Source organism: Solanum tuberosum, unplaced genomic scaffold, assembly GCF_000226075.1.
Source record: "Solanum tuberosum cultivar DM 1-3 516 R44 unplaced genomic scaffold, SolTub_3.0 scf00110, whole genome shotgun sequence".
Taxonomy (NCBI): domain Eukaryota; kingdom Viridiplantae; phylum Streptophyta; class Magnoliopsida; order Solanales; family Solanaceae; genus Solanum; species Solanum tuberosum.
This window is the reverse complement of record NW_006239037.1, coordinates 1,424,313-1,450,515: the sequence shown is the minus strand read 5'-3', so window position 1 is coordinate 1,450,515 and position 26,203 is coordinate 1,424,313. Positions and strand designations below refer to the sequence as shown.

The 26,203-nt window shown below is 34.6% G+C and overlaps 3 protein-coding genes across 6 annotated transcripts; 2 read left to right on the top strand and 1 right to left on the bottom strand.

Moving 5' to 3' along the window:
* The first annotated feature begins 485 nt into the window (after nucleotides 1-485).
* LOC102580408 (F-box/LRR-repeat protein 17) lies at nucleotides 486-5,649 on the top strand. Its single transcript, XM_006349684.2, has 11 exons — nucleotides 486-1,226; nucleotides 1,355-1,456; nucleotides 2,824-2,968; nucleotides 3,071-3,255; nucleotides 3,368-3,472; nucleotides 3,897-3,994; nucleotides 4,086-4,306; nucleotides 4,381-4,447; nucleotides 4,545-4,630; nucleotides 5,160-5,258; nucleotides 5,387-5,649. Exons 1-11 carry the CDS (start codon nucleotides 613-615, stop codon nucleotides 5,450-5,452), a joined length of 1,788 nt encoding a protein of 595 aa, XP_006349746.1. The 5' UTR covers nucleotides 486-612; the 3' UTR covers nucleotides 5,453-5,649.
* Nucleotides 5,650-10,300: 4,651 nt separating this feature from the next.
* LOC102579642 (E3 ubiquitin-protein ligase RGLG1) lies at nucleotides 10,301-24,628 on the bottom strand. 4 transcript variants are annotated; one of them, XM_006349682.2, is made up of 13 exons: nucleotides 24,503-24,627; nucleotides 18,151-18,228; nucleotides 17,524-17,799; nucleotides 16,626-16,710; nucleotides 16,400-16,540; nucleotides 16,192-16,305; nucleotides 14,423-14,520; nucleotides 14,271-14,350; nucleotides 14,091-14,196; nucleotides 12,048-12,175; nucleotides 11,834-11,960; nucleotides 11,665-11,721; nucleotides 10,301-10,643 (listed from the first exon to the last, which is right to left on the bottom strand). In XM_006349682.2, exons 3-13 carry the CDS (start codon nucleotides 17,764-17,766, stop codon nucleotides 10,560-10,562), a joined length of 1,263 nt encoding a protein of 420 aa, XP_006349744.1. In that variant the 5' UTR covers nucleotides 17,767-17,799; nucleotides 18,151-18,228; nucleotides 24,503-24,627; the 3' UTR covers nucleotides 10,301-10,559. The 4 variants fall into 4 exon arrangements, with proteins under 4 accessions (XP_006349744.1, XP_006349745.1, XP_015165196.1 ...); XM_006349683.2 differs by lacking the exon at nucleotides 18,151-18,228 and having other exon boundaries at nucleotides 11,834-11,957; nucleotides 24,503-24,628; XM_015309710.1 differs by lacking the exon at nucleotides 18,151-18,228 and having other exon boundaries at nucleotides 17,524-17,810.
* Nucleotides 18,235-24,065, top strand: LOC107061027 (uncharacterized). The gene is made up of 2 exons (XM_015309711.1): nucleotides 18,235-21,225; nucleotides 21,604-24,065. Exon 1 carries the CDS (start codon nucleotides 20,381-20,383, stop codon nucleotides 21,158-21,160), a length of 780 nt encoding a protein of 259 aa, XP_015165197.1. The 5' UTR covers nucleotides 18,235-20,380; the 3' UTR covers nucleotides 21,161-21,225; nucleotides 21,604-24,065.
* Nucleotides 24,629-26,203: the final 1,575 nt, after the last annotated feature.

Here is a 26,203-nt window from a genome sequence, read left to right as displayed (position 1 = left end):
ACTTAGTTCAATATTCATTATCTTAATTAACATGCGATCAAATGACCATGAGAGATTCAGTTTGGTGTAACATGACTAGAAAAACGAGTTAGATATAAGTCGAGAAACTCGTGTTTAGGGGCGTGTTCGGTATGAAGAAAATATTGTTTGATTGATTAAATATTTAATTTATAAAAACAAACTCCTTAAAAATGAGAGAAAATGATTCCAAATAAACACCTTGATACATTTGGAATATCTTTAATTTAAAATCCCAAAATTTATAGATCTTATTTATTTTTTCATACTTCGTATCTGGTCAAAACGTGAAAAAACAAAATGAAAAGCTTTATTATGAGTAGGACAAAGACTTTTTAGGTGAAAAAAAATTAGTAAGACTAAGAACAAAGATAGAAAAAAAATTAATTTTTCTTTCCCTCACATTATAATAGCACATGATGCCGCTCCACTCATTAAAATAAAATTTTCAAAGAGACAAGCGCCAAATTGCGCCAAATTGCGCCAAAACTCCCGCGCCATCCGACCCACATCCCCCGCCCTTTATTTCTTCCCCTTTCTTACCTCATTTTCATCTCTTTCTCTTTTTCACTTTCACTCTCACTTTCACTAACAATGGAGGGCCGCCATTCTCATCCATCTACTCCAATCCCCGACGACTTTGTTCAGAAGCGGGGCAAGAAACGGGGTAGTTATAACTGTGGGAGATGTGGCCTTCCGAAAAAAGGACATGTTTGTGATTTGACTAAGGAGATTAGTGAAGTTCCTACTCCTACATCTAGTGATGCTAAGTCATTTGTTTTGCCTTCTCCGCTTTCTGTTGTTCGTACTAAGCCTACTCCACCTCTACCTCCGCCACGTCAGGCGGTTCCTCAGCTCCGGCGAGCACTTTCATTTGATGACATTGGTGTTACTGATGAATCGCCTGGATCTGATGATGATGAGGGTGTGGATGAGGGGGAGTTTTTGGATTTTGAGAGTGAGTTGGATTTAGGTGGATCTGGGAAGTTGCCGGCGAATTGTTTGTGGGAAGTGTTTAAGAGATTGCCACCGTCGTCGTTGCTTTCTTCGGCGAAGGTGTGTAAGGGTTGGAGGGATGTTTCTAGGAGGATTTGGAAGTCGGCTGAGGAGCTTAGACTTGAGGTTCCTGTGAAGGCTCAGATTGGGCTTGTTGGATCGGTGTTGCAGAAGTGTCCTGGACTTGTTAAGCTTTCTCTTAGAATGAAAAGGTTTGCTTTTATTAATTAATTAATGAATGATGGTTGGATCTATAGATATATTAACTGGATTTGTCTTGTTTAGGAACAAAATTGTAGCTTTGTTGTTAACTAATGAAGTACTGGTTTTGGTGTTTCAGTGATGTGGATGCCACAATGCTGGCCTGCATTGCATTTTCCTGCCCTAATCTGGATTCACTGGAGATCCTCACTTCTGAAACCTCAGTCAATCGGATCACTGGGTATGCTTTGGATCTCATGCTCACTGAATATTTGATAAATTGTCTCTATGACTTGATCTTAATGTTGAGTTGATTATGCTAGTGTTGTTATCTTGTAAATTAGAAGGAGGTGGATGTTGGGACATCCCACCCTTAGAGGGCTTGAGTCACGCTTGGCCTTCGGGTGTTTGGAGATTGGCTTTTGTTTCTTAAATCTGCTAATTCTTATCTTCTGCTATTTACCCATATTCACTTTTATAGCCAAGTTGATTTCTTTTTTTAATGATGTTTTGGTTTTTGTTATGACAATGTATTCTAGTAACAAAGTTTTCCTTTTGTTAGATGTGTTTAATATCTCATATGCAATATATGTGCTATATGTATGTGTCAATGCAGAAGCCGAATATCTGTGGTTATCTTTGGATTGTTTTCTCTTTAGCTGGAAGTCTCATTGTGGATTTGTAGTTAACTTACTCATTCAGGTTCAGTTGCATTGAATGCGAAGAACCTACATTTGGGAAGTCAATGACTATGCTACTTCACATTTAAACAACAGCAATACTTACAGATAAATTCCAAATTAGTCAGAACCTCACTATCTATATGCCTGATTTAGATTTGTTCCTATCTAATATTTAATAATTTATGTTTCTTAATATTAGGCACATTGCATATTTATCGGAATAATAATGTCTAAGGAGATTAAATGACTTCTAGTGAACATAGGGTTAAGTAAGTGTACAGACATGTCTAAGTCTTAATTCAATCTAATTGGTGTTGCCTATGAGTATCTTTCTTCTTCTTTTTTGTGCTTTATTGTTTGCTTTTCTTGCATGAATTTCAAGAGATTTTAAGTCTTTTGAATAACTTCTTTCCATATGATTTTATATCTATCTTATTTTGTTTTACACCTTCAAAATTATAGTTTCACACATGGATTGGTACATCTCAATTGACTTCCTCTTATATTATCATCTATGTGTGCTACTTGAATCTTCCATTCTTTAGCATTTTTAATCTTATCTAGTTTATGATTGCACCTTCATGTTACCTACCTAACATTCAATGCCATATCAAAGTTGCATATGTATTTACAGGCCCAACTAAATACCATTTATGAAAGATTCATGAAAATCATCAGTCTATCATAGATGCATTTTGATCGGTCCTTATTGGCAGATATATATTGTGATGCTGTTAATCTCTTATTTGGTGTCCAAATTGGAATGTTGGTATTTTTGAATAATTAGGCATCTTCTAGAAGACCCTTAATTAAATTACAGGGGTTTGGGTGCTTGGCCTATCTTTTATATACAGGAATGATTTTGCAATATTATCAATGACAATCTGATCTAATGTTTCTTGTAAAACCCATGTGTCTTATATAGGGATGAATTAGGTCGTTTTGTTGCTGATAAAAGGTGTCTTGCCAATCTTAAGATGGAAGGCTGCTCAAATCTCGGGGGCTTTACTCTTTCTTCAACCAGCCTTTCCACTCTTTGCCTTTCGGAACTCTTTTGTCACTCTAAGATGGTAAACTGTCTAATGATGTCATGGCATTAAACCTATAACTATCTGTACTTAGTCCATTTTCTGCAGTACAACCCTTCTTCTGACATGTTTTCACTTGCTTAGGTCTTCAACTGCCCCAATTTGAAGGAGATCTCCCTGATTTTTTCTCGTCAAGAGAATGAAAACACTGATCTTACAGCTATGGTGAATGGTCTTGGAAGGAGCTGTCCAAGACTACAGAACATTCATGTTGCCTCAGTTCGGCTGACACATGCTGTTGTGCTTGCTCTAACAGCAGCAAATTTAAGGTTTGTAACTTTTTTTGGTTTTGGCTCTTACATTTTTCTTTGACTAATTTTTCTTTTATTAAAGATACCTTGAACATTCATAAAACTTATTAGTTACTGCTTTGAATTTCAGGGGATTAAGAATGCTTTCACTTGTACTAGGATCAGAAATTACTGATGCATCTGTTGCTGCTATTGCTTCGAGCTACTCGAGGCTCGAATTACTTGATTTGAGTGGGTAAGTTTCACTTTCTGATATCTTATTTGGTTCCTCCATATTGTTGGGATGGCAAATACTGGAGTGTTATGTTATAAATAAACAAATTCTATATTTATCTAATAAGAGATTGGTTTCTTGCTTTTCTTCCAGTTTATTTTCTTTTTTCTTGGGATGTCCATATCCTCTAAAACAATCAAAACAGCCATAAAGTAGAACAAACCAATGAATACTTAAGCTGGTATATTGATGGCTACTTTAACAAATAACATTGGGGTAGCAATTGAACTAAGTTTGATGGTTGAGAAGTAGGCTAATATGCTAGTGTAGATCGTGGAAAATTATTAACTTAATTTAGAACGACATTCAGGTTATGCCATTGTGACCCCTTCAGTGCATAGACATGCACCTCCATATCTAATGTCAACTATTTCCCTTGTTACAGGTCTAGTATTAGTGACAGTGGCATTGGGATGATATGCAATGTATTTCCGGAGACATTGTTGAAACTTCTCCTTGCTCTTTGTCCAAACATCACATCAAGTAATACTTAAATCTGTTTCCTTGACATCCAATCCAGCACAAATTTTGGAATGCTCACTAATTTATTTTCTTTCTTGTGATTATTTTATAGGTGGCATACAATTTGCTGCAGCTCAGTTGCCTAATCTAGAGCTAATGGATTGTGGAATGAGCATATGCGATCCAGATCTAGACAGTCCAGCAGCACAGGAAAATGATACTGTCGAGTTACAAAGAACACCAAGTAGTAAATTACACCTTATTTATCAGAAACTGATTATTAAGCACAGCCACTTGAAGAAATTCAGCTTATGGGGTTGCTCTGGCTTAGATGTAAGATATCAGTCTATAAGATATAAGGATTATTCATGTCATTGCTACTGTTGCTGATTGAAATTTTCACGCAGGCATTATATCTTAATTGCCCAGAGCTTAGTGATTTGAACCTGAACTCTTGTATGAATTTGAATCCAGGTCTGCACTTTCATGTCCCTCATTTAGGTTGTGAGCTCTTTTGGAATTGAGGCTCTTCTTTCTTTATCTAAACCATAAATTTTATATTTGACTACAGGAAGATTGCTACTTCAGTGCCCCAATCTGGAAAGTGTACATGCATCAGGTTGCCAAGACACATTGGTTGAAACTCTTCAGAATCAGGTAAATCAGCAGATGTCTCCTGCATTTAGACTTTGTTTTCAGTTCTGCATCATCCTTCTGGCTAGGTGACCTTTTCCACATGTCAGACTGCTAGTTAGGACTGGTTAGTCTCTGTGTGGATTCCATAGTGTTGAGGCACCTGTAAGATTGGCAGAGCTATTATGTGCTCTTTTTGGGCAATCTGATCATACCTTTACAATGTTGTTTTGCTCCTGCTGTATAAAGAAACAAACTTCCTTAGTATTGCCTTGGAGATTTACTTAATTAAAGCTTCCTGCTCTCTCTGTTGGTACATGTAAGGTTAAAAGTAATACTAACAAGTTAGTAATCATATCCTTTTGCCCAGGGTAGAGTGAGTAAAAAAAAGATTTTAAAAACTAAATAGTTACTACTCATATCCTTTTGCCCCGGGGTAGGGCAGGCTATAAGTAGATTTTCCATGGCAGTAAGAACATTTGAATCACCACAGTTCACTTTCTTCCCAGTTTTCTTGGTTTCAAGTCTTGACTCCCTTTTGTTTTCCATGCAGGTTTGTGGTGATTTTATGGCTGAAGACGATCATTATCCTTGTAAACGTCTTCCTGATGGCTCAAAAAGGATCAGAGTTCCTCATTCATACAGTCCCCAGGTAATACGAAAAAGCTTACATCACTACAAGCTGATAACACAACTAAAAGTTGTGATTTTTTTCATTTTTTGTCTAGACATTGCCTTTCAAATGATTCTATCTAAAATATTACTCTTATGTATGTGCAGCCATTTGATGATGGAAAGAGAAAGAGAAGGCTTTCAAAGCAACATTGTGCAGTGCTTGTTTATTAGTCAGAAACTCATCTTGTACTGGCTTTGTTGTTACTCTAGGCCATCTTATTTATCTATTCTTTGTACTATAGCAATCTGAGGTCAAGGCCTAATCATGTAATCTTCATTGATAGAACTAAACTCAATATCATCAATACAGGGATTATATTCCCTTTATCAATAAAAAGTGCTTGGCACTGTGAACTTTGTTGCTCAAATGTAAACTTCGTGATATTTTCAGCATTTCCCCCCTTGATGGAACACAGTTTTGTTTGCAGAAGGTGCATTCTGCTTGTACATGCCAAATTCTGGTGAGGATGGAAATGGTAAAGAGTATAACTGTTGATATGGATGCAATAATCCCAAAAAAATAAAATTTTGTCAAGATTTTGAGTGTGTTTTCTTTGGTTTAACACAGCCTCATTGCAACAAATTTTTTGTGTTTTTTAATTGACTAGCTAACTTTGTAATTTAAAGTGCAAAACCACTAAAATTTTAACAAATCAATTTTATTTATCCATTTTGAACTATGTACGAGTGATTTTTTTTATTGGACGAGGTGAAGTTAAAATACACCCAGGTATATTTTTTCTTGCTCATGAAAGAGTATAAGACATTTTAATGAAGCTTTTGGAGAAAATATAAAATTGCGGACCGATTTATATACGTATTATCTTTCTTCGTATTTATCAAATTAGGCTTTCTCATTGCTTTGGCGTTTGATGAGTGATTATGGTTGATTCAAAATTTTAATGGGTTTATTTTGTTTCAAGTTTTTTTTTTCTTGGTTTTGTTTTGAGATGTGAAATGATTTTTTTTTTAAAAAAAGAAGTAGTCACTTTTTTTTTTGTGGCGCGAAAGGAGTTTTAAAAGAAGAGTTGACTGGCAAATTTATAAAAGTACAATGTAAGTATTCATCTTTTTAATTGATTTCAAAAATGAAAAATAGGACTATGTAAAGAGGAAGGAAGATAAAATGGAGACGAACAAAGCGGGAGGGAGAAAATAATTGGAGAAGAATAAAAATGAAGGAATCGTTGGGAAAGTTAGGTGATATGTATGCTGACCAATGTAGGTATGGTATTGTACGGTATTGAAAAGTTCAGCTTGGTAATTTCAATTTACGATTTAAAAAATACTATATCGTTACCATGCCAAATTAATTCGGCATGGTTCGATATTTTACGTTATGGTAAATTGATTACCATAGTTTGGTCAACTTCAAGTCTTTAATTTCCATATATTCGTATATAACAAAGAAATGACTTTGACTTTTCAAGAAACGTCTCAATTATATCATAGTAATACTTTATACATATAAAAATATTCAAAATAGAATACAAACAACATTTTTTGTTAATCAATCACCCAAAAAAAACATTTAAAGCTAGATAGAGTAATCAAAATTTCAACATTTAAATAAGTACTACTATTTTATATATTTGCTAGTATTATATAATTACATATATATGAATCTTATAGGGAAAATGCATAAATTCTCCCCTAAACTTGTCACGAAAAGTCAGTTACACGCTTATACTATTGTGACGACCTATTACACAACTGAATTGCTTAAAAGTGAATTTATTTCAACTCTGACACACATACGACCAGTCACATGATGAGAAAGTGTTTCAACTCACGCCACATCATCATCATGTCACTGCTTCATCAATAATTACTTTTTTAAAAAAAATAAATTCATGTCACCCAATTTCTTCTTCTTCCCTAAACACCATCAAACCCACCATTAAATCACTACCATTGTTGCTATTATCATCAAATTCACTTCTCCACCACCATAGATTTCACCACCCATAATCAAATTCACCACCGGAATCTTCCCACAACCATTGCCATCATAAAAAATCGATAACAGACATCATAAATTTAACTAAATTCACCATTGGAACCATAACCATTGGAACCATATCACTATCATTGAAATTCATCACAATCATAACCATAAATTCACCATCCACATCAAAATCACAAGTTTCAATGTCATTATCGAATTAAAAGTCATACCACCACTAATTTTTTCACCCATCACCAAACCCACCACAAAAAATTATCACATTATACAAATTTCATTCAAGCTCAAAGAGGAGAATTGTGAAAACTTGCAATATTTATTTGCAAAGATTTTAGGAAAAATTACTTCACTACACACCATTTATTATCATATTTTCTTATTTTCCCTACCATTTCAAAAAAATATAAAAAATCCCTTCTTTTCCTTCCATCATCCCCTTTTTTGGATACATTAATTTGAAATCTCATACCCATGATTTTCCTTCCTTTTTTCACGCCACAAATCTCTCCGTGATTACATCAATTAAACTATTTTTGAATTTCAAATCTTTTCTATTTCCAATTAATGATTTCAAATTATTCAAGAGGTAGATTTTTTCCATCACTTCAATTTCCGATTTCTTTTATTATTATTTTTAAATTTTTTAATCTTAAAAAATAAAAATAAAATTACCTCCGCCCCCTGCCCCCATTGAAATCTTATTGAACCTTTGCAGTTTTAGTTAATCATATCGTTGTTGATTTTTATTTTTTTTTGAAAAATATTTATTTTCTTTTAATGTATCTACTGTTGAAAAACATCCAAAAAAAAGAAGAAAAAAGTTGGATCTGCCATTGCACGACCATCACTATCAAAGATACAGATTTTTAATGTATCTCGTTTATTTTGAGTCTTAAATTAGTCTTTGTTAGTGTTATGATTGATTTGATACATCACTGCTACAATAACCTTTATTTTATGCAATGTATCATGTTCATATTTATGGTATTGATACGTAACTCTAATGTGGTTGAATCTTCGATTAGTGTTTATCAAGTTCAATATAAATGTACTTGATACATAAACTTTGTGTTATGTATCACACACACAAAAGAAGAAGCTAATTTGAAACAACTACATGTATAATGTATTTTTTAATTTTAAATTATAGTATTTCTCAAACAAAATAAGATACATAAATAATAATGTATCATGTACTAATTTTTTAGTTATGATACGTAAATTTGAATTTATACTAAATGTATCTGATATATAACAATTACCAAACAATAATGTATCGATCTCAAACATAAAATATTATGGGCAACACTTTCTTATTTAATATATCTAGTAGAAATACAACACTTATAAATTTAAATTGAAAGGATCTTCATAATGTATCTTCTCAATTTTTTTGTTAATTTTGAATCAAAATTGAAAGGATCTTCAATGAACTATGAGAATAATTTTGAAACCTAAAATTTTCATGAAAGGATCTTCAATGAACTGGGAGAAGAATTTTGAATCTCAAAATTTTCGACAATCTTGAATCAAAATCGAAAGGATATTCGATGAACTTGAAGATTCACAAAAGAAATCATTTGTCCAACAACACTTCCATCACTTTTGTATCCTTCATAACTTACCTCGCTTATCCAAAATTTCGACAAAAGTTTTTATGAAACAAAGAGAACGATGAACAAGAAAAAGAAATTTAATTTTTGAATTTTTTGGTTAGTTACACTATATGATTGAATTCTTGACAATAATTTGGAATGGAATAACGCAATTTATGGAATTTTAATTTGTTTTTTCAGTTTTTTTCCCCTTAATTAGTGAGATAGATATTGTGAGATCTTAATTTGATTTTTCAGCTTTTTTCCCCTTAATAAGTGCAACAGATTGATACATAATGTATCAACAATAATGTATCCGGATCCTTAATTATGTATCCGAAATGTCTAAAACACATGAGATTTGTGTAATTAGAAAAATAATAGGAATAGAAGGTAATTTAGGTTTTACACTATGTGATTTATGTAAGTTATACAAGATTTTAGTCAAACAATTGAAAAACTAGTGCTCAATTTACTATTACTGATTTTGATGAAAATCTAGAGAGAATTTTTCTGAAAGAGAAGAAAGATCTATGAACATACATTAAAAAATTGAATTTTGTGCAAAAACCCAGAAACTTTTTACACAAAGAAAGCAAGATCTGAAAATTTTCTTATTTCAAATGCTCACAATCAACAAAAAAAACACAAAAATAATTTGAATAATCCGTTCTTGACTTGACGAATTTGATGTGAGAATAGTAAGGATTGACAAATTTCAGATGTCTCGCTGAATTTTTTTCCGAATAGTGAACCTAATTAATTGAACGTGACAACTTCGCGATCTTTGCAATGAATTTCTATCCCACAATGTTGTTTTCTATTTTTCTCTTGAAAATTTATCATGAAAAAAAATACAGTATTATTTTTCACATTAGCCATAGCAAAAATAGTGTTTGTGATTAGAAAAAAATGGAGGAAGAAGAAAGGTAGGGTAACGTGAAGAGAAGGGTGGGGGTGGGAAAAATTTACCTTTTTTTTTACTCAAATGCGCCTTTTTTATTTAATCTTATTTCCATGTCAGCTTTAAGGGTGATATTAAATTCACTTTTGAGTGTATAAGTGTGATAGATCGTCTCAATAGTTTAAGTGTATAACTGATTTTTTGGTACAACTTCAGGTGTGAATTAATGTCTTTTCTCAATCTTATATGTAACTATATACTTCAATACGGTATTCCATATTTCGATCTTTTATATAAATACCAAATATCAGCTTTCGAAAAATGCATACCAAATACTACAAAACCCAAACCCAATTCAACAATAAATCCCTTTAAGCAATAGTCTTATCTCTGTCAGTTCTCCTGACCATTGCTCTAAAAAAAGACGCTATGCAGGCAACCCCATCAGAGTGGGTGATAAGCTAGTAACATTGTTTGCTCATGGATTTATTGTGCCAAAAGATGATTGACGATTTTACTAGCATGGATAATTTTGTTTTCATCAAAACAAGAGGTAGCAGAATCAGTGACAAGAATATCAACTATCAACTTACAAGTTTATCACACATTTTATTTAGCTATGTACATTTTGCTAGATAGACACTAAAAATGTGCATAAACAAAAAAAATGGGGACAAGTGTAGAACTCAATATAATTTATACATAGGTTATGGATCATTTACAAGGAAAGTTTACACCTTCAGAAATAACATCTTTAGTTGACATCCTGGAGCAACTGTGGAGCTTTGGTAGTTTGGGAGATAGTTCTGGCATCTAGCTATATAGTCTTATGCGAGTTTTAATGGGCTCTCGGCATAAAGGACACAATTGTATCGTGGCACCACACTCCTTGCATGTCTGATTAAGAAAACACAATGAAAGATATCATTAGTCATTTCCTGTACTAGAATATGAGTTGTAGGTAATCTATAATTCAAATGTTAATAGCAAAAACTAGACGAGGTGCCAGGCGCATCCAGAACATGAGAATCAGTGGCTGAATGAGTACTAGGACCAATGAAAGCACTAAACATGGAACCTATCATAGGTCATGATGAAATAGCCTTACCAATACCAAGTGACCTCGAAAATATGCTAAACGTTATGATCATTCAAATAGGGCACACATCAAATCTCTTAAGTCACAAGGTTAGATGTGCTTACTATCCAAACTTCAAAAGAATGCTTTGGAGCAAATAAGGTCCTTAGGACTGGATAACTGTAGTCATGAAAACCACCATTCGTGCAGTGAATGGTAAATAGAGAATCTTAATATCAAGCAAAGTATCTCTATTCTTTCTGCTACTGTCAGATGAACTAACAGTGCATCAAAAGTTCGTTTCAGCAGCATCGTGTGTTATTCTGGCAGGATATGCATGATTAAGTAGGAAATGTAGGTGAATGGTATTTCACCATGTGAGATGTCAGAATCCAATATTCAAGATAGTTTTCCTTTAGAGTAATGCTAGTAAGGAATTCCAGAAAATGATATGCTCGCTATTTTTTTTTGATACCCTCACTGTTTAATGACACTCTAAGGATTTCTTATAAAAGATTGGATACGGAAGAGCAAAATGAATTGCAAACTAAACATGTTATCTCTGGCCTTTAATTTCCACCATTTTTGTCTTACATTCAATGATGAGATCCTTATTGTCACCATTCTTTACGGAAAATGAATTGATCTAAGCAGCATAATGTTATTGCTATTCTGGAAAAAGTATCCATTTAGACATTCTAAAATTATATAATAGATTATAAGCTGAAACTATAGCAGTCAAACGTCTCATGTAAACTTAAAACTATTATGCCTTAGATAGATTATAAAGATTAGATTCAACACTAACAGTAGTTAAGTGTCACTTCTATAATCACTTACCAGATGACCACATCCAAAAGCCATGTCCTTTGGGTTTGTCAAGCAAATGGGACAAACCTTAAGAAAAAGGGAAAACATTATTTAGAAAAACAAACAGAACGAAAAAAAAGACTTTTACAAACATTGAGTTATACAAGAAGAGAAAGAACCATATAACAGAAACACCTACTTGTTCTGCAGCTCCTGAGTCAACAGGTTCATAGCTTGTTACATGTGGCACTGATTTGACAGCAAAGTCATGATCAATTACTTCACGAGGAGGAGGAAATGGCCTTGTACGAGGGCCTGTATTGCTTCTAAATAACAAGTTTTGAAAAAGTTAGGCATTATGTAGATGCTTTCACCTTGCAAGAAGAATATTCACAAAGATAGATGCTACTCACTCTCTGAATCGGAGGCGTTGTGTGGCTCGGTACTGAAATGGAATTTCCATTAATGCAGCAAGAGCAAAGGCTGTTTCCTTCTTAGCCATCTCTGAACGCTCAGACATGATTTTTGTAAAATTAACGAACTGCAAGTGGGCACACAAATAATTAGGAAAACTGAAGTTGATTAGCATCAAAACTTTCGTCGCTAGAAGAAGAAATAATCCCCTACAGGAAGGCTACAAATGGCAGAACTGTGCAAGATTATTCCCTTCCAAAAAGCAAACTTAATCATCTATAAAAGGGGGCCAGTTATACAAAAAAACAGAAAAGTTCAGTCCATTTTGTAGCATGAGGATTATCCTCCATGCTTTCCTTCTGTTAAAATCTGCTCCACCTGAATTCCCCGACATTCCAAAAGCACATCAGTTGTTGTACCCTATTGGCATGACCCAAACGGAACATATTAAAGCATCTCCAACCACGACTTCATTGCAAAATTCCAGGGCGAAAAATGAGAATGAGCCTCCTTCGAAGTCCCCTACATGTAAAGCATCAGATCACAAGGATGGTCTTTCTCTTCCAAAAATCTTAGTAGCAAGAACGACACCCATGATTGTCCAGACAAAAATAAAAGTGACTTCCCCAGAAACTATTGATTTCACAATTTGAAGCTCACTTACATTTTAAAATGATGTACAAAACGGATTTAAAAGAGAAAATGGACACAAGATGATCCTGCCAGCTCCAATCCAACAGAACATTTTTTTCAGATATTGTTTTCAAATGAAATTTCTTCACAAATCCTTGTCTTTCTCTTGAAAATTTAAGGAATGAAGCAAATTTATAGACAAGTTCGTCTATCTTCAGCTAGTCGTGCAAGCTTCTCTTAACTTTGCAGTCCAAAACAATGGTTCCTCCCTCTGCTAATAACTTCAGCTACCATTAAATTTTTGTTCAAAAAATAGAAGAGCATACATTTACTGAAGTCTGATTCAAAACACCCACTGCACACCAATGTTTATCCCAGAGAGAAATTCTTCTGCCATCATTAACCACTCAAATCATCACCTTTTCTATATCATTCTGTAGCTTCATGGTGTCCTCTGATTAGGTTGTGCCACTTATTCACTATCCCCTTTTTCTATACCATATTTCTCGCCTATCACACTTCTGACTCCTTGCTACCAAACTCCATAGTCTCTTGACAGTGCTTGCCCTCTTTAGCACATTCACATTCTCATCCTTATGGAAATGAATTTTGTTACTGTATTCTCTCCTTTCTAACAGATTATAATGCCAGAAAGAAGTATTGCAGCAAACCATTTTCCTGATGCAAAAGATGAGCATGAAGAGAAGAGGAGGTTGCAAAGATGCTTTCTGTTTTAGTTTCTCTTCTTTTTTAGTAGATAACCCTTTTTCAATAGGTTTACAGCTAAGAGCAGTTGGGGGAGGGGAGCGAGCAAGAACACACCTAGAAGTTGGAAGAAAAATCCTTCACCAAAAGCATGGAAACCTTTAGGAGACAGGTCATGTGGTGCAGTAATAGTAATAGTAGTGTGTATTAGGCAGATGTCACAAGCTGTTTAGAGAAGATTCCTGCAAATCCTCTTACTCGAAATCAGCTTCAATTCATCCCTGAGATTTAACAATAAATTACTTTTTCGGTATCTGTTTAAAATATTTGAACCAGCTAGCAATCACAGAATGACAACCTCCTATTGGAAAAGGTATAGTCTTTGTATAGAATTTTTTGCCAGATATGCTAGACAAACTGGGCAGCAAGTTAGCAATTGTTTCCTAGGCGATATCGACCAATAGGAGAACCAGCAATCAAGCTTGTAAAAGACATGGTAGGATAATGACTTATCTTCGATCTGTAAGTGCTAAAGGGAAAAAGGACGAAAGGTAACCCTCATAGCCACAAATATCGTAACTGTAAAATCCAGAACGAAAAAAAAAACAAAAATATCTAGAACAAATGAAAGGCGAAGCATAGTTGGCTTAACCAGACATGCTGAAGAGATGGAAGCAAAGATAAATAATATCTTTCAGTTATACCTGGAAGTTATCAAATTCCCGTTGTGCAATGTTATCATCAAAACGTTTCATTTCATCCCATGGGCCATCTCCAACACCAACCAGAATAATTGAAAGAGGATATTCACTGCATGCAAGCATGTCAAGTCAGGCAGGAGAATGGCACTATAAATCAACTTCTAAGAAAGGTCGCCTGTTTACCTAGCAGCAACAATGGAATTTACAGTAGCCTGTTCTTGAGGGCTAAGGCTTCCAGGCGGAGTGTCAAGGCTCCTTGTTACCTGTTTTTAGAATCTGGAATAACTACGGATGAAACTAGGAAGAAGTCAAATTATTTCGAAGAAGATATGAACCTGTCCGTCTGCGATAATGACAAGGACATGATACTGCCCATTAGTTGCTTCCACTATATCAACTGCAGCATTGACTATTGGGGCAAATGAAGTTGGACCTACATGTATTTCAGATGAGTAAGGATAATCATATCAATAAGGAGCATTTCATAAAGGAAATTCATTAGATAACAATAAACAACCACATGATGCAATATTATAAAGAAACACAAAAATGAAGCGGACCTAGTCCAAGAGTAAAGTTTCGGCTCCAAGAACTTCAAAGCCTTGGGTTCAATTATCTAGAAAATAACGTTTATGCATCTCGTATTTGTTATATCGATGACCTTTGCACTTCAGTTCAGATTGGTTAGATTTGTAACTCCAATATAATTCTTGCAAAAACTGGGGAACATGGTTAGTGAAGATTCATATAACCTAACCAAACTTGATTGAGACTGAGGTGTGGTTGTTGTATTAGTTCTTGCCAAAACTGGATAATCATACTATCATAAGTTCCCTCTCCCTCTCTAAAAACGATTTTTTGCAAATTCACTCCTTCTCCCCATGTTGTTGTCATAAACACCTCAGACAATTTTTTATTTTTTTTTGATAATGGTAACAGTATATTCATCAGCACAGAATCTGTGTTGGGAGCCAAATTTATGAGAGAACCACGAGTCTAAATATATCTGTGAAGAGTCCCACGTTGATGGTTTAAAGGATGGGTGGTTCGTTTATATGGTCTTCGGCAATCCTCTCCTCATGAGATAGCTTTTGGGGTTGAGTTAGGCCCAAGATTCATTTCTTTACATGGTATTGGAGCAGGGCCCATCCCAATTCATGTTTAACAATGTTGGGCCCCCATAATAAAATTACCCGATTATTGACCCAAAACACTTTATACTTCCTCTCTTGGAGATGACTTGTGTACCAATGTTCACTTCCACATCTACCTCGTAAGTCACTGAACTGAACTTTCACTCCAAATAGTCTATCTTAGTTTTGCTCAACCTAAAACATTTAGACTCCAAGATTTTCTCCAAATCTCCAGCCTATCTTAACTCCGCCGCGTGTCTCGTCAATCAATACTATGTCATTTGCAAATAGGATACACCATGACACCTCCCCTTGGTTATGCATCGCCAGTTCATTCATTACTAAGGCAAATAAATACGGGCTAAGAGTTGATCCTTGGTGAAACCCCATCACAACTGGGAGTGTTGGAGATGATATCACAAATTAATGTAGATGTTGGAGAACATATCAGCAATTTATAGAGCATAGAAAATGATAATAAGAGCTAATGTAACATTTGAGATAAGAAAAGTTAATATAGTATTAAGAGAATTAATGTATCATATACATAGTCATCAATTGTTGCTTGCGTACATATAAGATGTAGTAAAGTATATTTAAATAGCTGGTTGCCAAAAAATACCAAGCAAATTAGAATCAATAAAATTAGTTCCTCCGTTTTTCCACTCAGATTTTCAACACTGTAAAGATGCACTAACTATAAATCAGGAGTTCATTAAATATAACATAACACAATATAAACTTTGTCAATGGAATACAAACGTAAGATGGATGAGATAATCCCTACTCTTTTTTGAGAGTTCAGTGTACAAGGTTAACAACAGGAGATGTTATATGACTACGGATGCCACCATTACAAATTCAAGATTCAGAAAGGCAGCCATTCATATCAAACACTGTATGAACCACACAGATGACCCCTATCCAACCACTGAATAAAGGAAATTATGAAAGTAGTATTCATCTTAAACCTGATAATTTCAGATAAGGAACAATTTCCTTATATCTTGTAAGAGCTTCCTCAAATCCATTGCAAGGCCGATGATCAGGGTAAAAGCTAAACACATGCTGATCGTGTGTGGTTGCTAAAATTTACAGAGAGAATAATCCATGGTTAAGGTTGTTTTAAACCATCTTGATTGTTTGTGAAAAAATTAAGGCTCAGAAACAAAGACTAACCATCACCAAATCCAAAACATGGTATCAGGTTGTCTTCATCAAAAGGAGACAAAGTTCGCCCAATTATAGAGATGGCTTGCTCGTATGGGTTGGCTGTGTGACCAACTGAGTGGAGGCTTCTCCTGTTGAATGAGGACTTCCCTACAACCTTAAAATTGTCAACCCATCGCCTCCACAACTCGAGACAAACACAATGACTAATAGTCTAGTGAATGAAGTAGTTCACCTGTCCATTCATTGCTTTTGGTGAAATCAATGCCAAGAATCAAGTTTGATGATTCAAGGCCTGCTTCTCGCAACGCGGTAACAACCTGACATAGAAACTCTTTCTGTTATTTATATATTACATTGCTAAAAAGTCTAGCTACTAAAGTTCATTAGCGAAGTAAGCAATAAAAATAGGAACTCAACATGAACCGATTCATTGTTGACTTTTTGCCTAATCTAAGTTGATTTGTCAATTCTAAATTTCTAACTAGAGAAAATGGTCAAATAATGAACCAATGCTTCCAATGATCATCTTTCAGAATACTAGGTCTATAAGTTCAGTGTGGGCTATTTTTATCTTTAGCAATTTTGAGTGATAAAATCAAATAGAAAACAACAATGTCTACATATTGTAATGTAATATGAGCAGCAGCTCTCTAGAGGTTGGACAGATCTAAGTTACACAGTAAACCACTTAATATTTCCGACAGCACCTGTGAATGTGCAATGCACAATTGTACTTGATTTGAGATGTATCTATTTTAGCTTCTAAGAAGCACACCATGAGCTTTTACGACAGATATTTTCTCTAAATAAAGTAAGGCAGTATAACTTCATAGAATATTTAGTCGCTTCAAATGTTGAGACACAAGATTTATAATTAAGAATTGTGACAAAATTGTTTCTTTTGTTCAAGTATCATAATTCATTAGAGGTAAAAGGTTAACATACAAACAACAAAAATCTCTAAATTAATTGAAGCAAACAAAAGATGGTATCTGAAGTTAAGGAGAACAATGCAAACTTGCGATTTTTTGTTCATTGCCATCTGATGGCCCCACTTTAATCCACCATGAGATGTTCTGTGAAACTCTATAAAAATCTGGAAAGAATGAACATGTTATTAAGAAATTAACCTCATCCAAAGATTTAAAGTTATCAGCTATGTAAGAGGCTTGCTGGTTCCTTTGATAGTTTGCTCTATCTGAACCCCCGGCATATGATGTAACTTGAGCTCGATAGTTAGAATCCACGGAGCTTTCTGCATATGTAGTAGGCTGATATTGAGGATTGGAGCCAATTTGATTTCTTATACGTTCTGGACTGTGGTGATAATGATCACTGTGAGCGTCATTTAAGGCAGACTCTTGATTCCCCATTGTGTAAGAATATGTTCAACGTTATCAAGAGCTCTGCAAAAACACCGTGATAAGCTGATATAGCAGTAATTTGAATTGTATTCACAACTACATACTAATCAGAAGAGCGGGTGTATTTATAAGTTATATTTGCTAGAGTTCAGGAAACCATAAGTGCCCAATCAACAACACTGTCCATGTACACAGAACTCATTTTAAGGATTCATATTGATAATGATAAACAGGTTTTAGAAGCTGTGTAATGACATAACAGCAATATGCTTCTACAGAAATAGAAGTTCCGAGCACAAAGCACAGCGCCTTAACCCAAACTTCTGACTGAGTTGGATAATTCCTTTTGAACCTCCCCTTATAACAAGTAGTTCCAGTATGTTTTCTCTTTACCTGAAGCTACTGCCACTGATGACTGAACCACTCTTTAAGGTTAATATTCTGATGAGAACTTCCCGTACAAAGTAAATACTGCAGTTAGAGACACTGAAATCAATTCATTCAAAAAGAAAGAAAAAAATCAAATAATATTCGGTGGACTGCGGTTAATTATGCTAATAGACCACAAACTAACGGAGTAAGCTCTTCTTCAATCTACTGAGAAATTGTATTACTGCAACTCCTCCTGTAGATTGGTATACTAGTACTAATATCTCCTGATCCTGGCAAAGGTTACCACCAAAAAAGGAACTAGGAGAGAAGCAGAAACTAAATGGCTCTTTCGTGGAGTACAGATATAGTACATCATTTCTCAATGCAAAATAAAAACATTTTTTACATAGAGCTTTTGACATAGTCACATTTGACAATATCTGTAGAAATGACTAAGCACGGAACTTACTTAAGCTAGAGCTTCCAAGGAGAACCAAAATGAACCTAACAAGGTTGACTGGTATTAACTTACCACATGGATACTATCGGTACCTGTATTATTCGTCACTCAACCTATTTTTTATCCGTATGAAATATGAGTCATCAGATATTTTATCTATTTTTTGCCCAATCCATTTTTGACCCGCCCATATCTGACCCTACCTGCTCGTTTTCCAGCACTACTCGAGACATGCTTATGCGTCTGATATTATTTTGGTGCATGTCTACTTTACTTGAGATATGAATTACATATTTGTTTCATAAGTATGATCTCTTAGAGTCTAAGGTATGAGCTTTCAGGTAGCATCTGAGTCATGAGATGAGTATCTTTTAACTACTTGGATTGGCATGTTTCAAACTAAACCTATATGTTTTCAAATGAAATGAGAACTTGTCACATAACTGATTATGTGTAATATTGAACAAGGATTTGCATATATTGATATATGAGATAATCATATATATAGAAGTCATATAAAACGAGTTTTGAATAAGAAAGAAAATGAGATAGCGAAAAGAGATCCTTGTTTACAAAGGGTGATGTTAGATTCCAGTTATCCTCAGACAACAGGGTGGATCTAAGCTCGGTAGTCACACGATATGTTTGGGGCAAACTTCATCTTAACTTGTACTTAAAAATAGTCGATCCAAAATGTAATGCTTTTCCTAATGGAACATCTAGGATCTAAGCTACTAGTAATACCTATCCACTTGTCATCCCAACCTCAAAAGCAAAAGTGACAAGAATAACTATACTCCAAAACCATCAATATGGGATAATGTTATGAACCAAGTCCAGCCCAATGTAGATACTAATGTCATACAAGTTGTTATTGGGCCGAGAACGAGCAATAGGGCCAAGTTAATTTGGAATCCGGGTTGAGTAGTGGGCATGAAACGGTTCCAACAAAAAGGATAGTGATATGTGTTTTAGGGATTATGAAAATTGTTAAGAAAAGAGTATGTTTCCTCTCATCTCCCTTCTGAGTCTAAGTTTCCCATCTCCTTCTATCTAGCTCTATATTTCCTGATCTTCTTTCCCTTCGGTTAAGTTTTCTCAGTTTCGTTGTAAGGACGTTAATTGTTTCCATTTCTCAATTGTATTTGTGTTCTTCAGCGATTATAATATATATCCTCGTTGTGTGGTAACTTGAGTTGTTACATTGGTGCTTTCATTGAGAGTACTCTAAGGGCAATAGTGGTTTTAGATCGATTCACCGGCACGGGTAATCCAGATGACTGGATCTTTCGGGCCGAACGATACTTCGCGGACCTTGGCTTCTCGGAGAATGATTGGCTACCTCTTCCTTTCTTCTATCTCGATGGTGAGGCACTTGACTGGTTCCGTTGGATGTATCGCAACAAACAATTTTGGGATTGGAAGCATTTCAAGGAAAAGTTATCTTTGTGCTTTCGAGCACGAACCACCCCAGAGTCTCCAGTTGCACAATCGCAAATCACGACTATTCTTACTTTGCTACAGAAGGTGCAGGACAATTTTTCAGTTATGTCTAAGTAACTTGACAACACCCATATCCCAACTTCCAGTATTTCCAATATCACGGGCTTGTCACCAACAATAATTCAAGAGGCTGCAATAGAAGATGCATTTGACAGTGCTACTACGAGGGATAGCGAAGAGATTGCCTCTGCTTTGGGTGATGGACAATCAAGCATTGCAAATAATTTTGAGGTACATCTTGACACTTTGATCGATACAAACTTCCTTTTAGTTGGGACAGATTCGGTCATGGGAGATGAACATTCAGGTCATGCAGACCAGGTGTTTGATGAAAGTTCTCACCAGATTGAAGACTCGATCCATGAATTTGACATGGCATTTGACTTGGTAGAGGATAATTCAATGGGGTTGCAAATGCCTTTGCAAGTAACTGAGGTGGTAAGTACACCTACTTGGTGCGTTGAAATTGATTATCGTGGTGATATGCACTCTAGGAAATCAAATGTTGCGGAAGATGAATGTCTTGAAACTAATACAGACATAGTGTTCGGTGGAAGTCTCCAGCGAAACGAGTTCACCCTACAGGGCCAATTTGCAAATCTGAAGCTTGTAGTGACTGAAAATTCTGTTTTCTATGAGACTTTGAGTTCTAACTTTGATGCACCAATAAGAGTTGATGGTGAGATCTCCCTTATCCCTCGTGATGATGAGGATGAGATTGCTGAGTCTTATCCAAGCCTATTCAATCAGTCATTTTTTTCCCATTTTGGGGCTCTAGCAATTGAGAGCATGACAGATGGCTTACCCACTTGTTATTGGTTTGACACTGGGCAATATGTTTCTCAGTCCATTACCTTCGTGTTCAGACGTAGGAAATGTGGTGATCATTTATCTGCAACGGACTTTGATAAGAATGATTATCTTCCTATTATTGGCGCTCAAGGTGGCAATGTCCAATTTTTTGCCATTATGTGCTCAAGTTGTTATAGCAGTGGGGACGACTCAAAAACAGCTGTGAAGGAGCAGCTCACAATTGGTTGCTCGACGTGTTGGCGAGTTACGTCCTAGCTAAAGAATCGGGCAATTCAAAGGTGCACCAAGTGTTCGACACAATATCCAATGAAGCTTGGAAGGTATCCAATGTTATGTTTACTTTGTTACTGGTTGGGGTGCTAGTTGAAACACCTAAAGAAACACAAACTGTTCAGCAACTGCACTTAACAGACAAAGAGTATTTGTTTATTACTTTTGGTGGTCGAGAACCTATAGTGTCGCCCTCACAATCCACACACGCCCTACCAATGAGGTATTTAGATGCCAACTCTCCTTGTAGTGGCTTTTCTAGACATAAAATTGATTTGGTGGCATCTGACAAAATGTATGCTGACATAATTTTCCTGAAACTTACAATAATTGAGGATCTATATCTTGGTAAACTACTTTTTGAGAATAAGGGTGGTGTTTCAAAGAGTGAGATTCAATCTAATGATGTGAGGAATGATGTTAAACAGGAAAAATTTAATGAGGGAATAAGACATGCTGAATGTTTCTTTTCTATGGATGCCGGAGTGAATATGTTCATCGTTAAGGTTGGTGGAACGGTGAAGGTTAATTGTGTGTGGGATCCGGGAATCAGTTCCAAGACTATGCACCAAAATGGTCTTAGGGAGACCACCGAGGCACACCTATTGCTCGAATTTATTGATATTACTTCTAGACGTTTTCATTACTTTTTTGATGCTCACTTGAAAGAGAGTACTCAATCTAAAAAAAGGAGGAAGACGACATTAAGGGGACTCTTGGTATTTTCTTATGTGTGGTTGAGTTTGCCACAAGATAATGGATGGCAAGTTTTACTTGATATATATACGTGCGTGGAAGCTAAGGATATGCCTAGTGATATTAAGCTTTGTGTTCTTACTCTTGTTTATGCTGCGTTACTGGAGCCAAAGCAGGAGAGACCTGTTTATAATGGACAACCCCACAATAATGGCCAAGTCAATTGTCTGCACAATTCTTATGGTACCTATCAGTGTGCCTAAAACAACAATTGTGTTGGTTTATGGTCAAGAGTACATTTTACCTCCTTGGTTAGTACAGATTCACCCAAATCTCAGAAATATGGCTTTCAACATGCCTATGTTCAGTGCAAAAACTTCATCCCAAATAGTGAGTTGTGATTTGGTTTTATTTGGGACTAATTCATTGTTTCAAGTAGTGCACAAAATCACAATATCAATGACGAAACCACTTGGTGCATGGATTGACAAATATTTAACTGTTGAAGCTATAATGCAGCATCAAAAAGTGTCAACAGATCAATGTGCTTATTGGTGTTTGAAAATGATATATATTTCTCCTGATGACATCTCATTTTGGGTTGATACTCATACTAGTGTGTGTCCAATGATTAATATAAATTGCATGTGTGGTTTTGAGTGCATCTATGTTGCAGGTATTGTGACTTTTAAATGGGTCAAGATTGTTCAATCTACTCAGCTACTGTTATCTGAGGCAATTGGTGAGGAGCATGCTATTTCCATTGTTATTGCCTTGAACCTTGAGGACAAGGTTCTTATTGACGACGGGAGTATTGTTATGAACCAAGTCCAGCCCAATGTAGATACTAATGTCATACAAGTTGTTATTGGGCTGACAAGAGCTATTAGGCCGAGAACGAGTAATAGGGCCAAGTTAATTTGGAATCCGGGTTGAGTAGTGGGCATGAAACGGTTCCAACAAAAAGATAGTGATATGTGTTTTAGGGATTATGAAAATTGTTAAGAAAAGAGTGTTTCCTCTCATCTCCCTTCTGAGTCTAAGTTTCCCATCTCCTTCTATCTAGCTCTATATTTCCTGATCTTCTTTCCCTTCAGTTAAGTTTTCTCAGTTTCGTTGTAAGGACGTTAATTGTTTCCATTTCTCAATTGTATTTATGTTCTTCAGCGATTATAATATATATCCTCGTTGTGTGGTAACTTTTGGAATTTCATTCTTTTTTCTCCTACCCTGGTAACTTTGACACCGAAAGGAAAAGACGACCAATCTGAGCCTTTTCTCTCCTTCTAAAAATTCTCGTTAACTACCCGTTTTATCCCAACCAACTGCAGCAATAAAGCATCACCCAACTTGAGCTTAATTTAGTCAAACGATTTAAAACAAAAAACAGGGTAATGAATAAGTCATAATTAGATAGAAGTGATAAAAAATCTAACACATCATCAACCGTCAACCTGTTACGCCACATATAGTACTTATTGAAACCTTGGCTCAGCCATTATCCCGGCTAGGATGGATAAAGAATCCAATAAAAGTATGCTTCAGTTCACAAATGTTGGAATCTTAGTTACTAATGAGGGGCGGAGCTACAAGCCCGTCTACGAGTTCAGCCGAACCTAGAAGCTTTGGCACAAATCTTGTATTTGTGTTTTAAAATTCATTTAATACGTATATACATATAATGTATCCAGAACTCAATAAGTTGTATTTTCTAGAATGCAAAACCCACAGCCTCAAAATCCTAGTTCCGCCTCGGCTACTAATTGGTGCCTCACAAGTAAAGTCAAAGTAAACCATGCATCGATGGCTGGATTTCACTAAACCACTTCATAAAAGTAAGTTTATATGATTATAGAGATTCTAAATCCCAAATTGATGTGTGCACATTCCCCAGATGCAATGAAGTTACTATTGACCAATTTATAACCAATTAAAAAACCCCTTTCTAAGTACTTAAAGAAACACACAAAGCAGCCTTGTACCAATTCCCAATCTCAAAAAACAAACAAAGACCGGACAATTCCAGCATTTTCAAGTCAAATATAGCAATAATTACTGAATTACAAGGCATTTGGCCATAGATCAAAATATTTTTTCCTTCATTTGTAATTTATGGAGTTGGAGTTGAAAACGAAGCTGTGTTTGGTTATACTTTTTGCAAAGAATATTTGGAGCTGATTGAATGTACGTTAACACAACTTCAAAAGTGAAAAGTGAGTTAGAAAACATGTTATAATTATTATTTTCCCAAATTTGAAATACAACTGATTTTCAAATAAAGTGAAAAAATTATAAAGAAAAAAATCAACACCCACTTTAGATAATCTCAAGCTAAATTGTTCAAGGAAACTATTAGTGATCGGGTAATATTTGCAGATCTATCATGTCCAGAGGCGGTTCATGAAAACTTAAGTTCAAATTCTATTAAAACTTTTACCAAATAAAGCCAGTTATTAACTTATTATAGGTATAGGAAGTCGTAAACTTCAAATATTGAATCCGACTCTCGAGCTAAAGTTAACAAAATCTAGCAATTCCCCACACAGATAAGCTATTTACAGAAAAATAAAAAGAACCAGAAAGCAACAGTACAGAAGCCAAATGGATGAGAGAGATAGGCAGAGAGCAAACCTGAAGGATATTCGGATTTTCAGATTGCACAGTGAATCTGCTGCTGGGGACTGGGAATTACCCTTTTGAGCTTTTTAAAGAAGTTTTAAATTATATTTATAGTTTCTAAAGTAGTCAGTAATCAAAGTTGTTCCTATTTGATGGCTGCACGTTGAAATTATGTGAGTTGGCCACTTTTTTGCCTCTATTTATCCTTGAGCTTGAACACAAGTAATCCATTTTTAGTTATAAATACTTTTTTGCCCTTTACTTATCTAAAAAAAATTTAAAAAATAGTGTTGAGTATTGTGTATTAGTAATTCTGATATAAATTATGTTTATATTAGTTATGTCGAGATTATTTCTTATACAGTATTTGATTTGGTGTATTGAAAAAAGAAAAACTATATAGTAAGGCAAAAATGTGTTATTTATGTGTGTCAAAATTACTTGAGTGGATCCCTTTTAAAAAATAATTACTTATTTTAAATATACTCTTAAATTATTACCATTTATAACAACTTCTTTAATTTCTCTCTTTTCTCTGTCTCACTCTTTCTCCCTTTCTTTTTTTCTTTTTTTCTTTCTGCTGTTCCTTCTCCCTTTTTTTTTGTTGCTCTTTCTCCCTCTCTTACTATTGCTCTTTTTTCTTTTCTTTCGTAGAGTAGTCAATGAAATTAGACTGAATAAAACTTGTATCAATAATTAATTAGACAAGTAATTTAATCGTAACAAATAAAGAGACATAAGAAACTGCAAAATGAATTAAACTTGAATTAAAAATAGTATTACAAACATATTAAAGTTGAATTATTAGAAGAGAATCAAACATGAATGCAAAATGTAGCAAACAAAAGAGCATTCTTTTATCGAGCATTCTTTGATCTGCATGTAAACTGAAAAAAACTTGTATCAATAATGAATTAAACAAGTAATACACAAATATTAAAGTTGAGTCAGAAGAGAGAATTAAGCATGAATAAAAACACGTAACTAAGGAAAGACCAGACAATGATCTATTTAGTAAATTAAACTTGTATCAATAATGAATTAAACAAGTAATACACAAATATTAAAGTTGAGTCAGAAGAGAGAATTAAGCATGAATAAAAACACGTAACTAAGGAAAGACCAGACAATGATCTATTTAGTAAATTAAACTTGTATCAATAATGAATTAAACAAATATTCAATAGTAACAAATAAATCAAAAAACTGCAAAATGAATTAAATTTGCATTAAAATTGTATTACACAGTATTAAAGTTGAATAAGAAGAGAGAATTAAGAATGAATGGAAAATGTAACTAACAAAAGACAAGACAATGATCTCTACAATTAATTAAACTTGTATCAATAATGAATTAAAGAAGTATCCAATAGTAACAAATAAATCCAAAAATTGCGAAATGAATTAAATTTGCATTAAAATTGTATTACATAGTATTAAAGTTGAATTAAAAGAGAGAATTAAGAATGAATGAAAAACGTAACTAACGAAAGACATGACAATGATCTATACTAAATTAAACTTATAAGTTATATCAATAATGAATTAATAAGTATCCAATAGTAACAAATAAATAAAAAAACTTCAAAATGAATTAAATTTGAATTAAAATTGTATTACACAATATTAAAGTTGAATTAGAAGAGAGAATTATGAATGAATTGAAAACGTAACTAACGAAAGACAAGACAATGATCTATAAACTGAATTAAA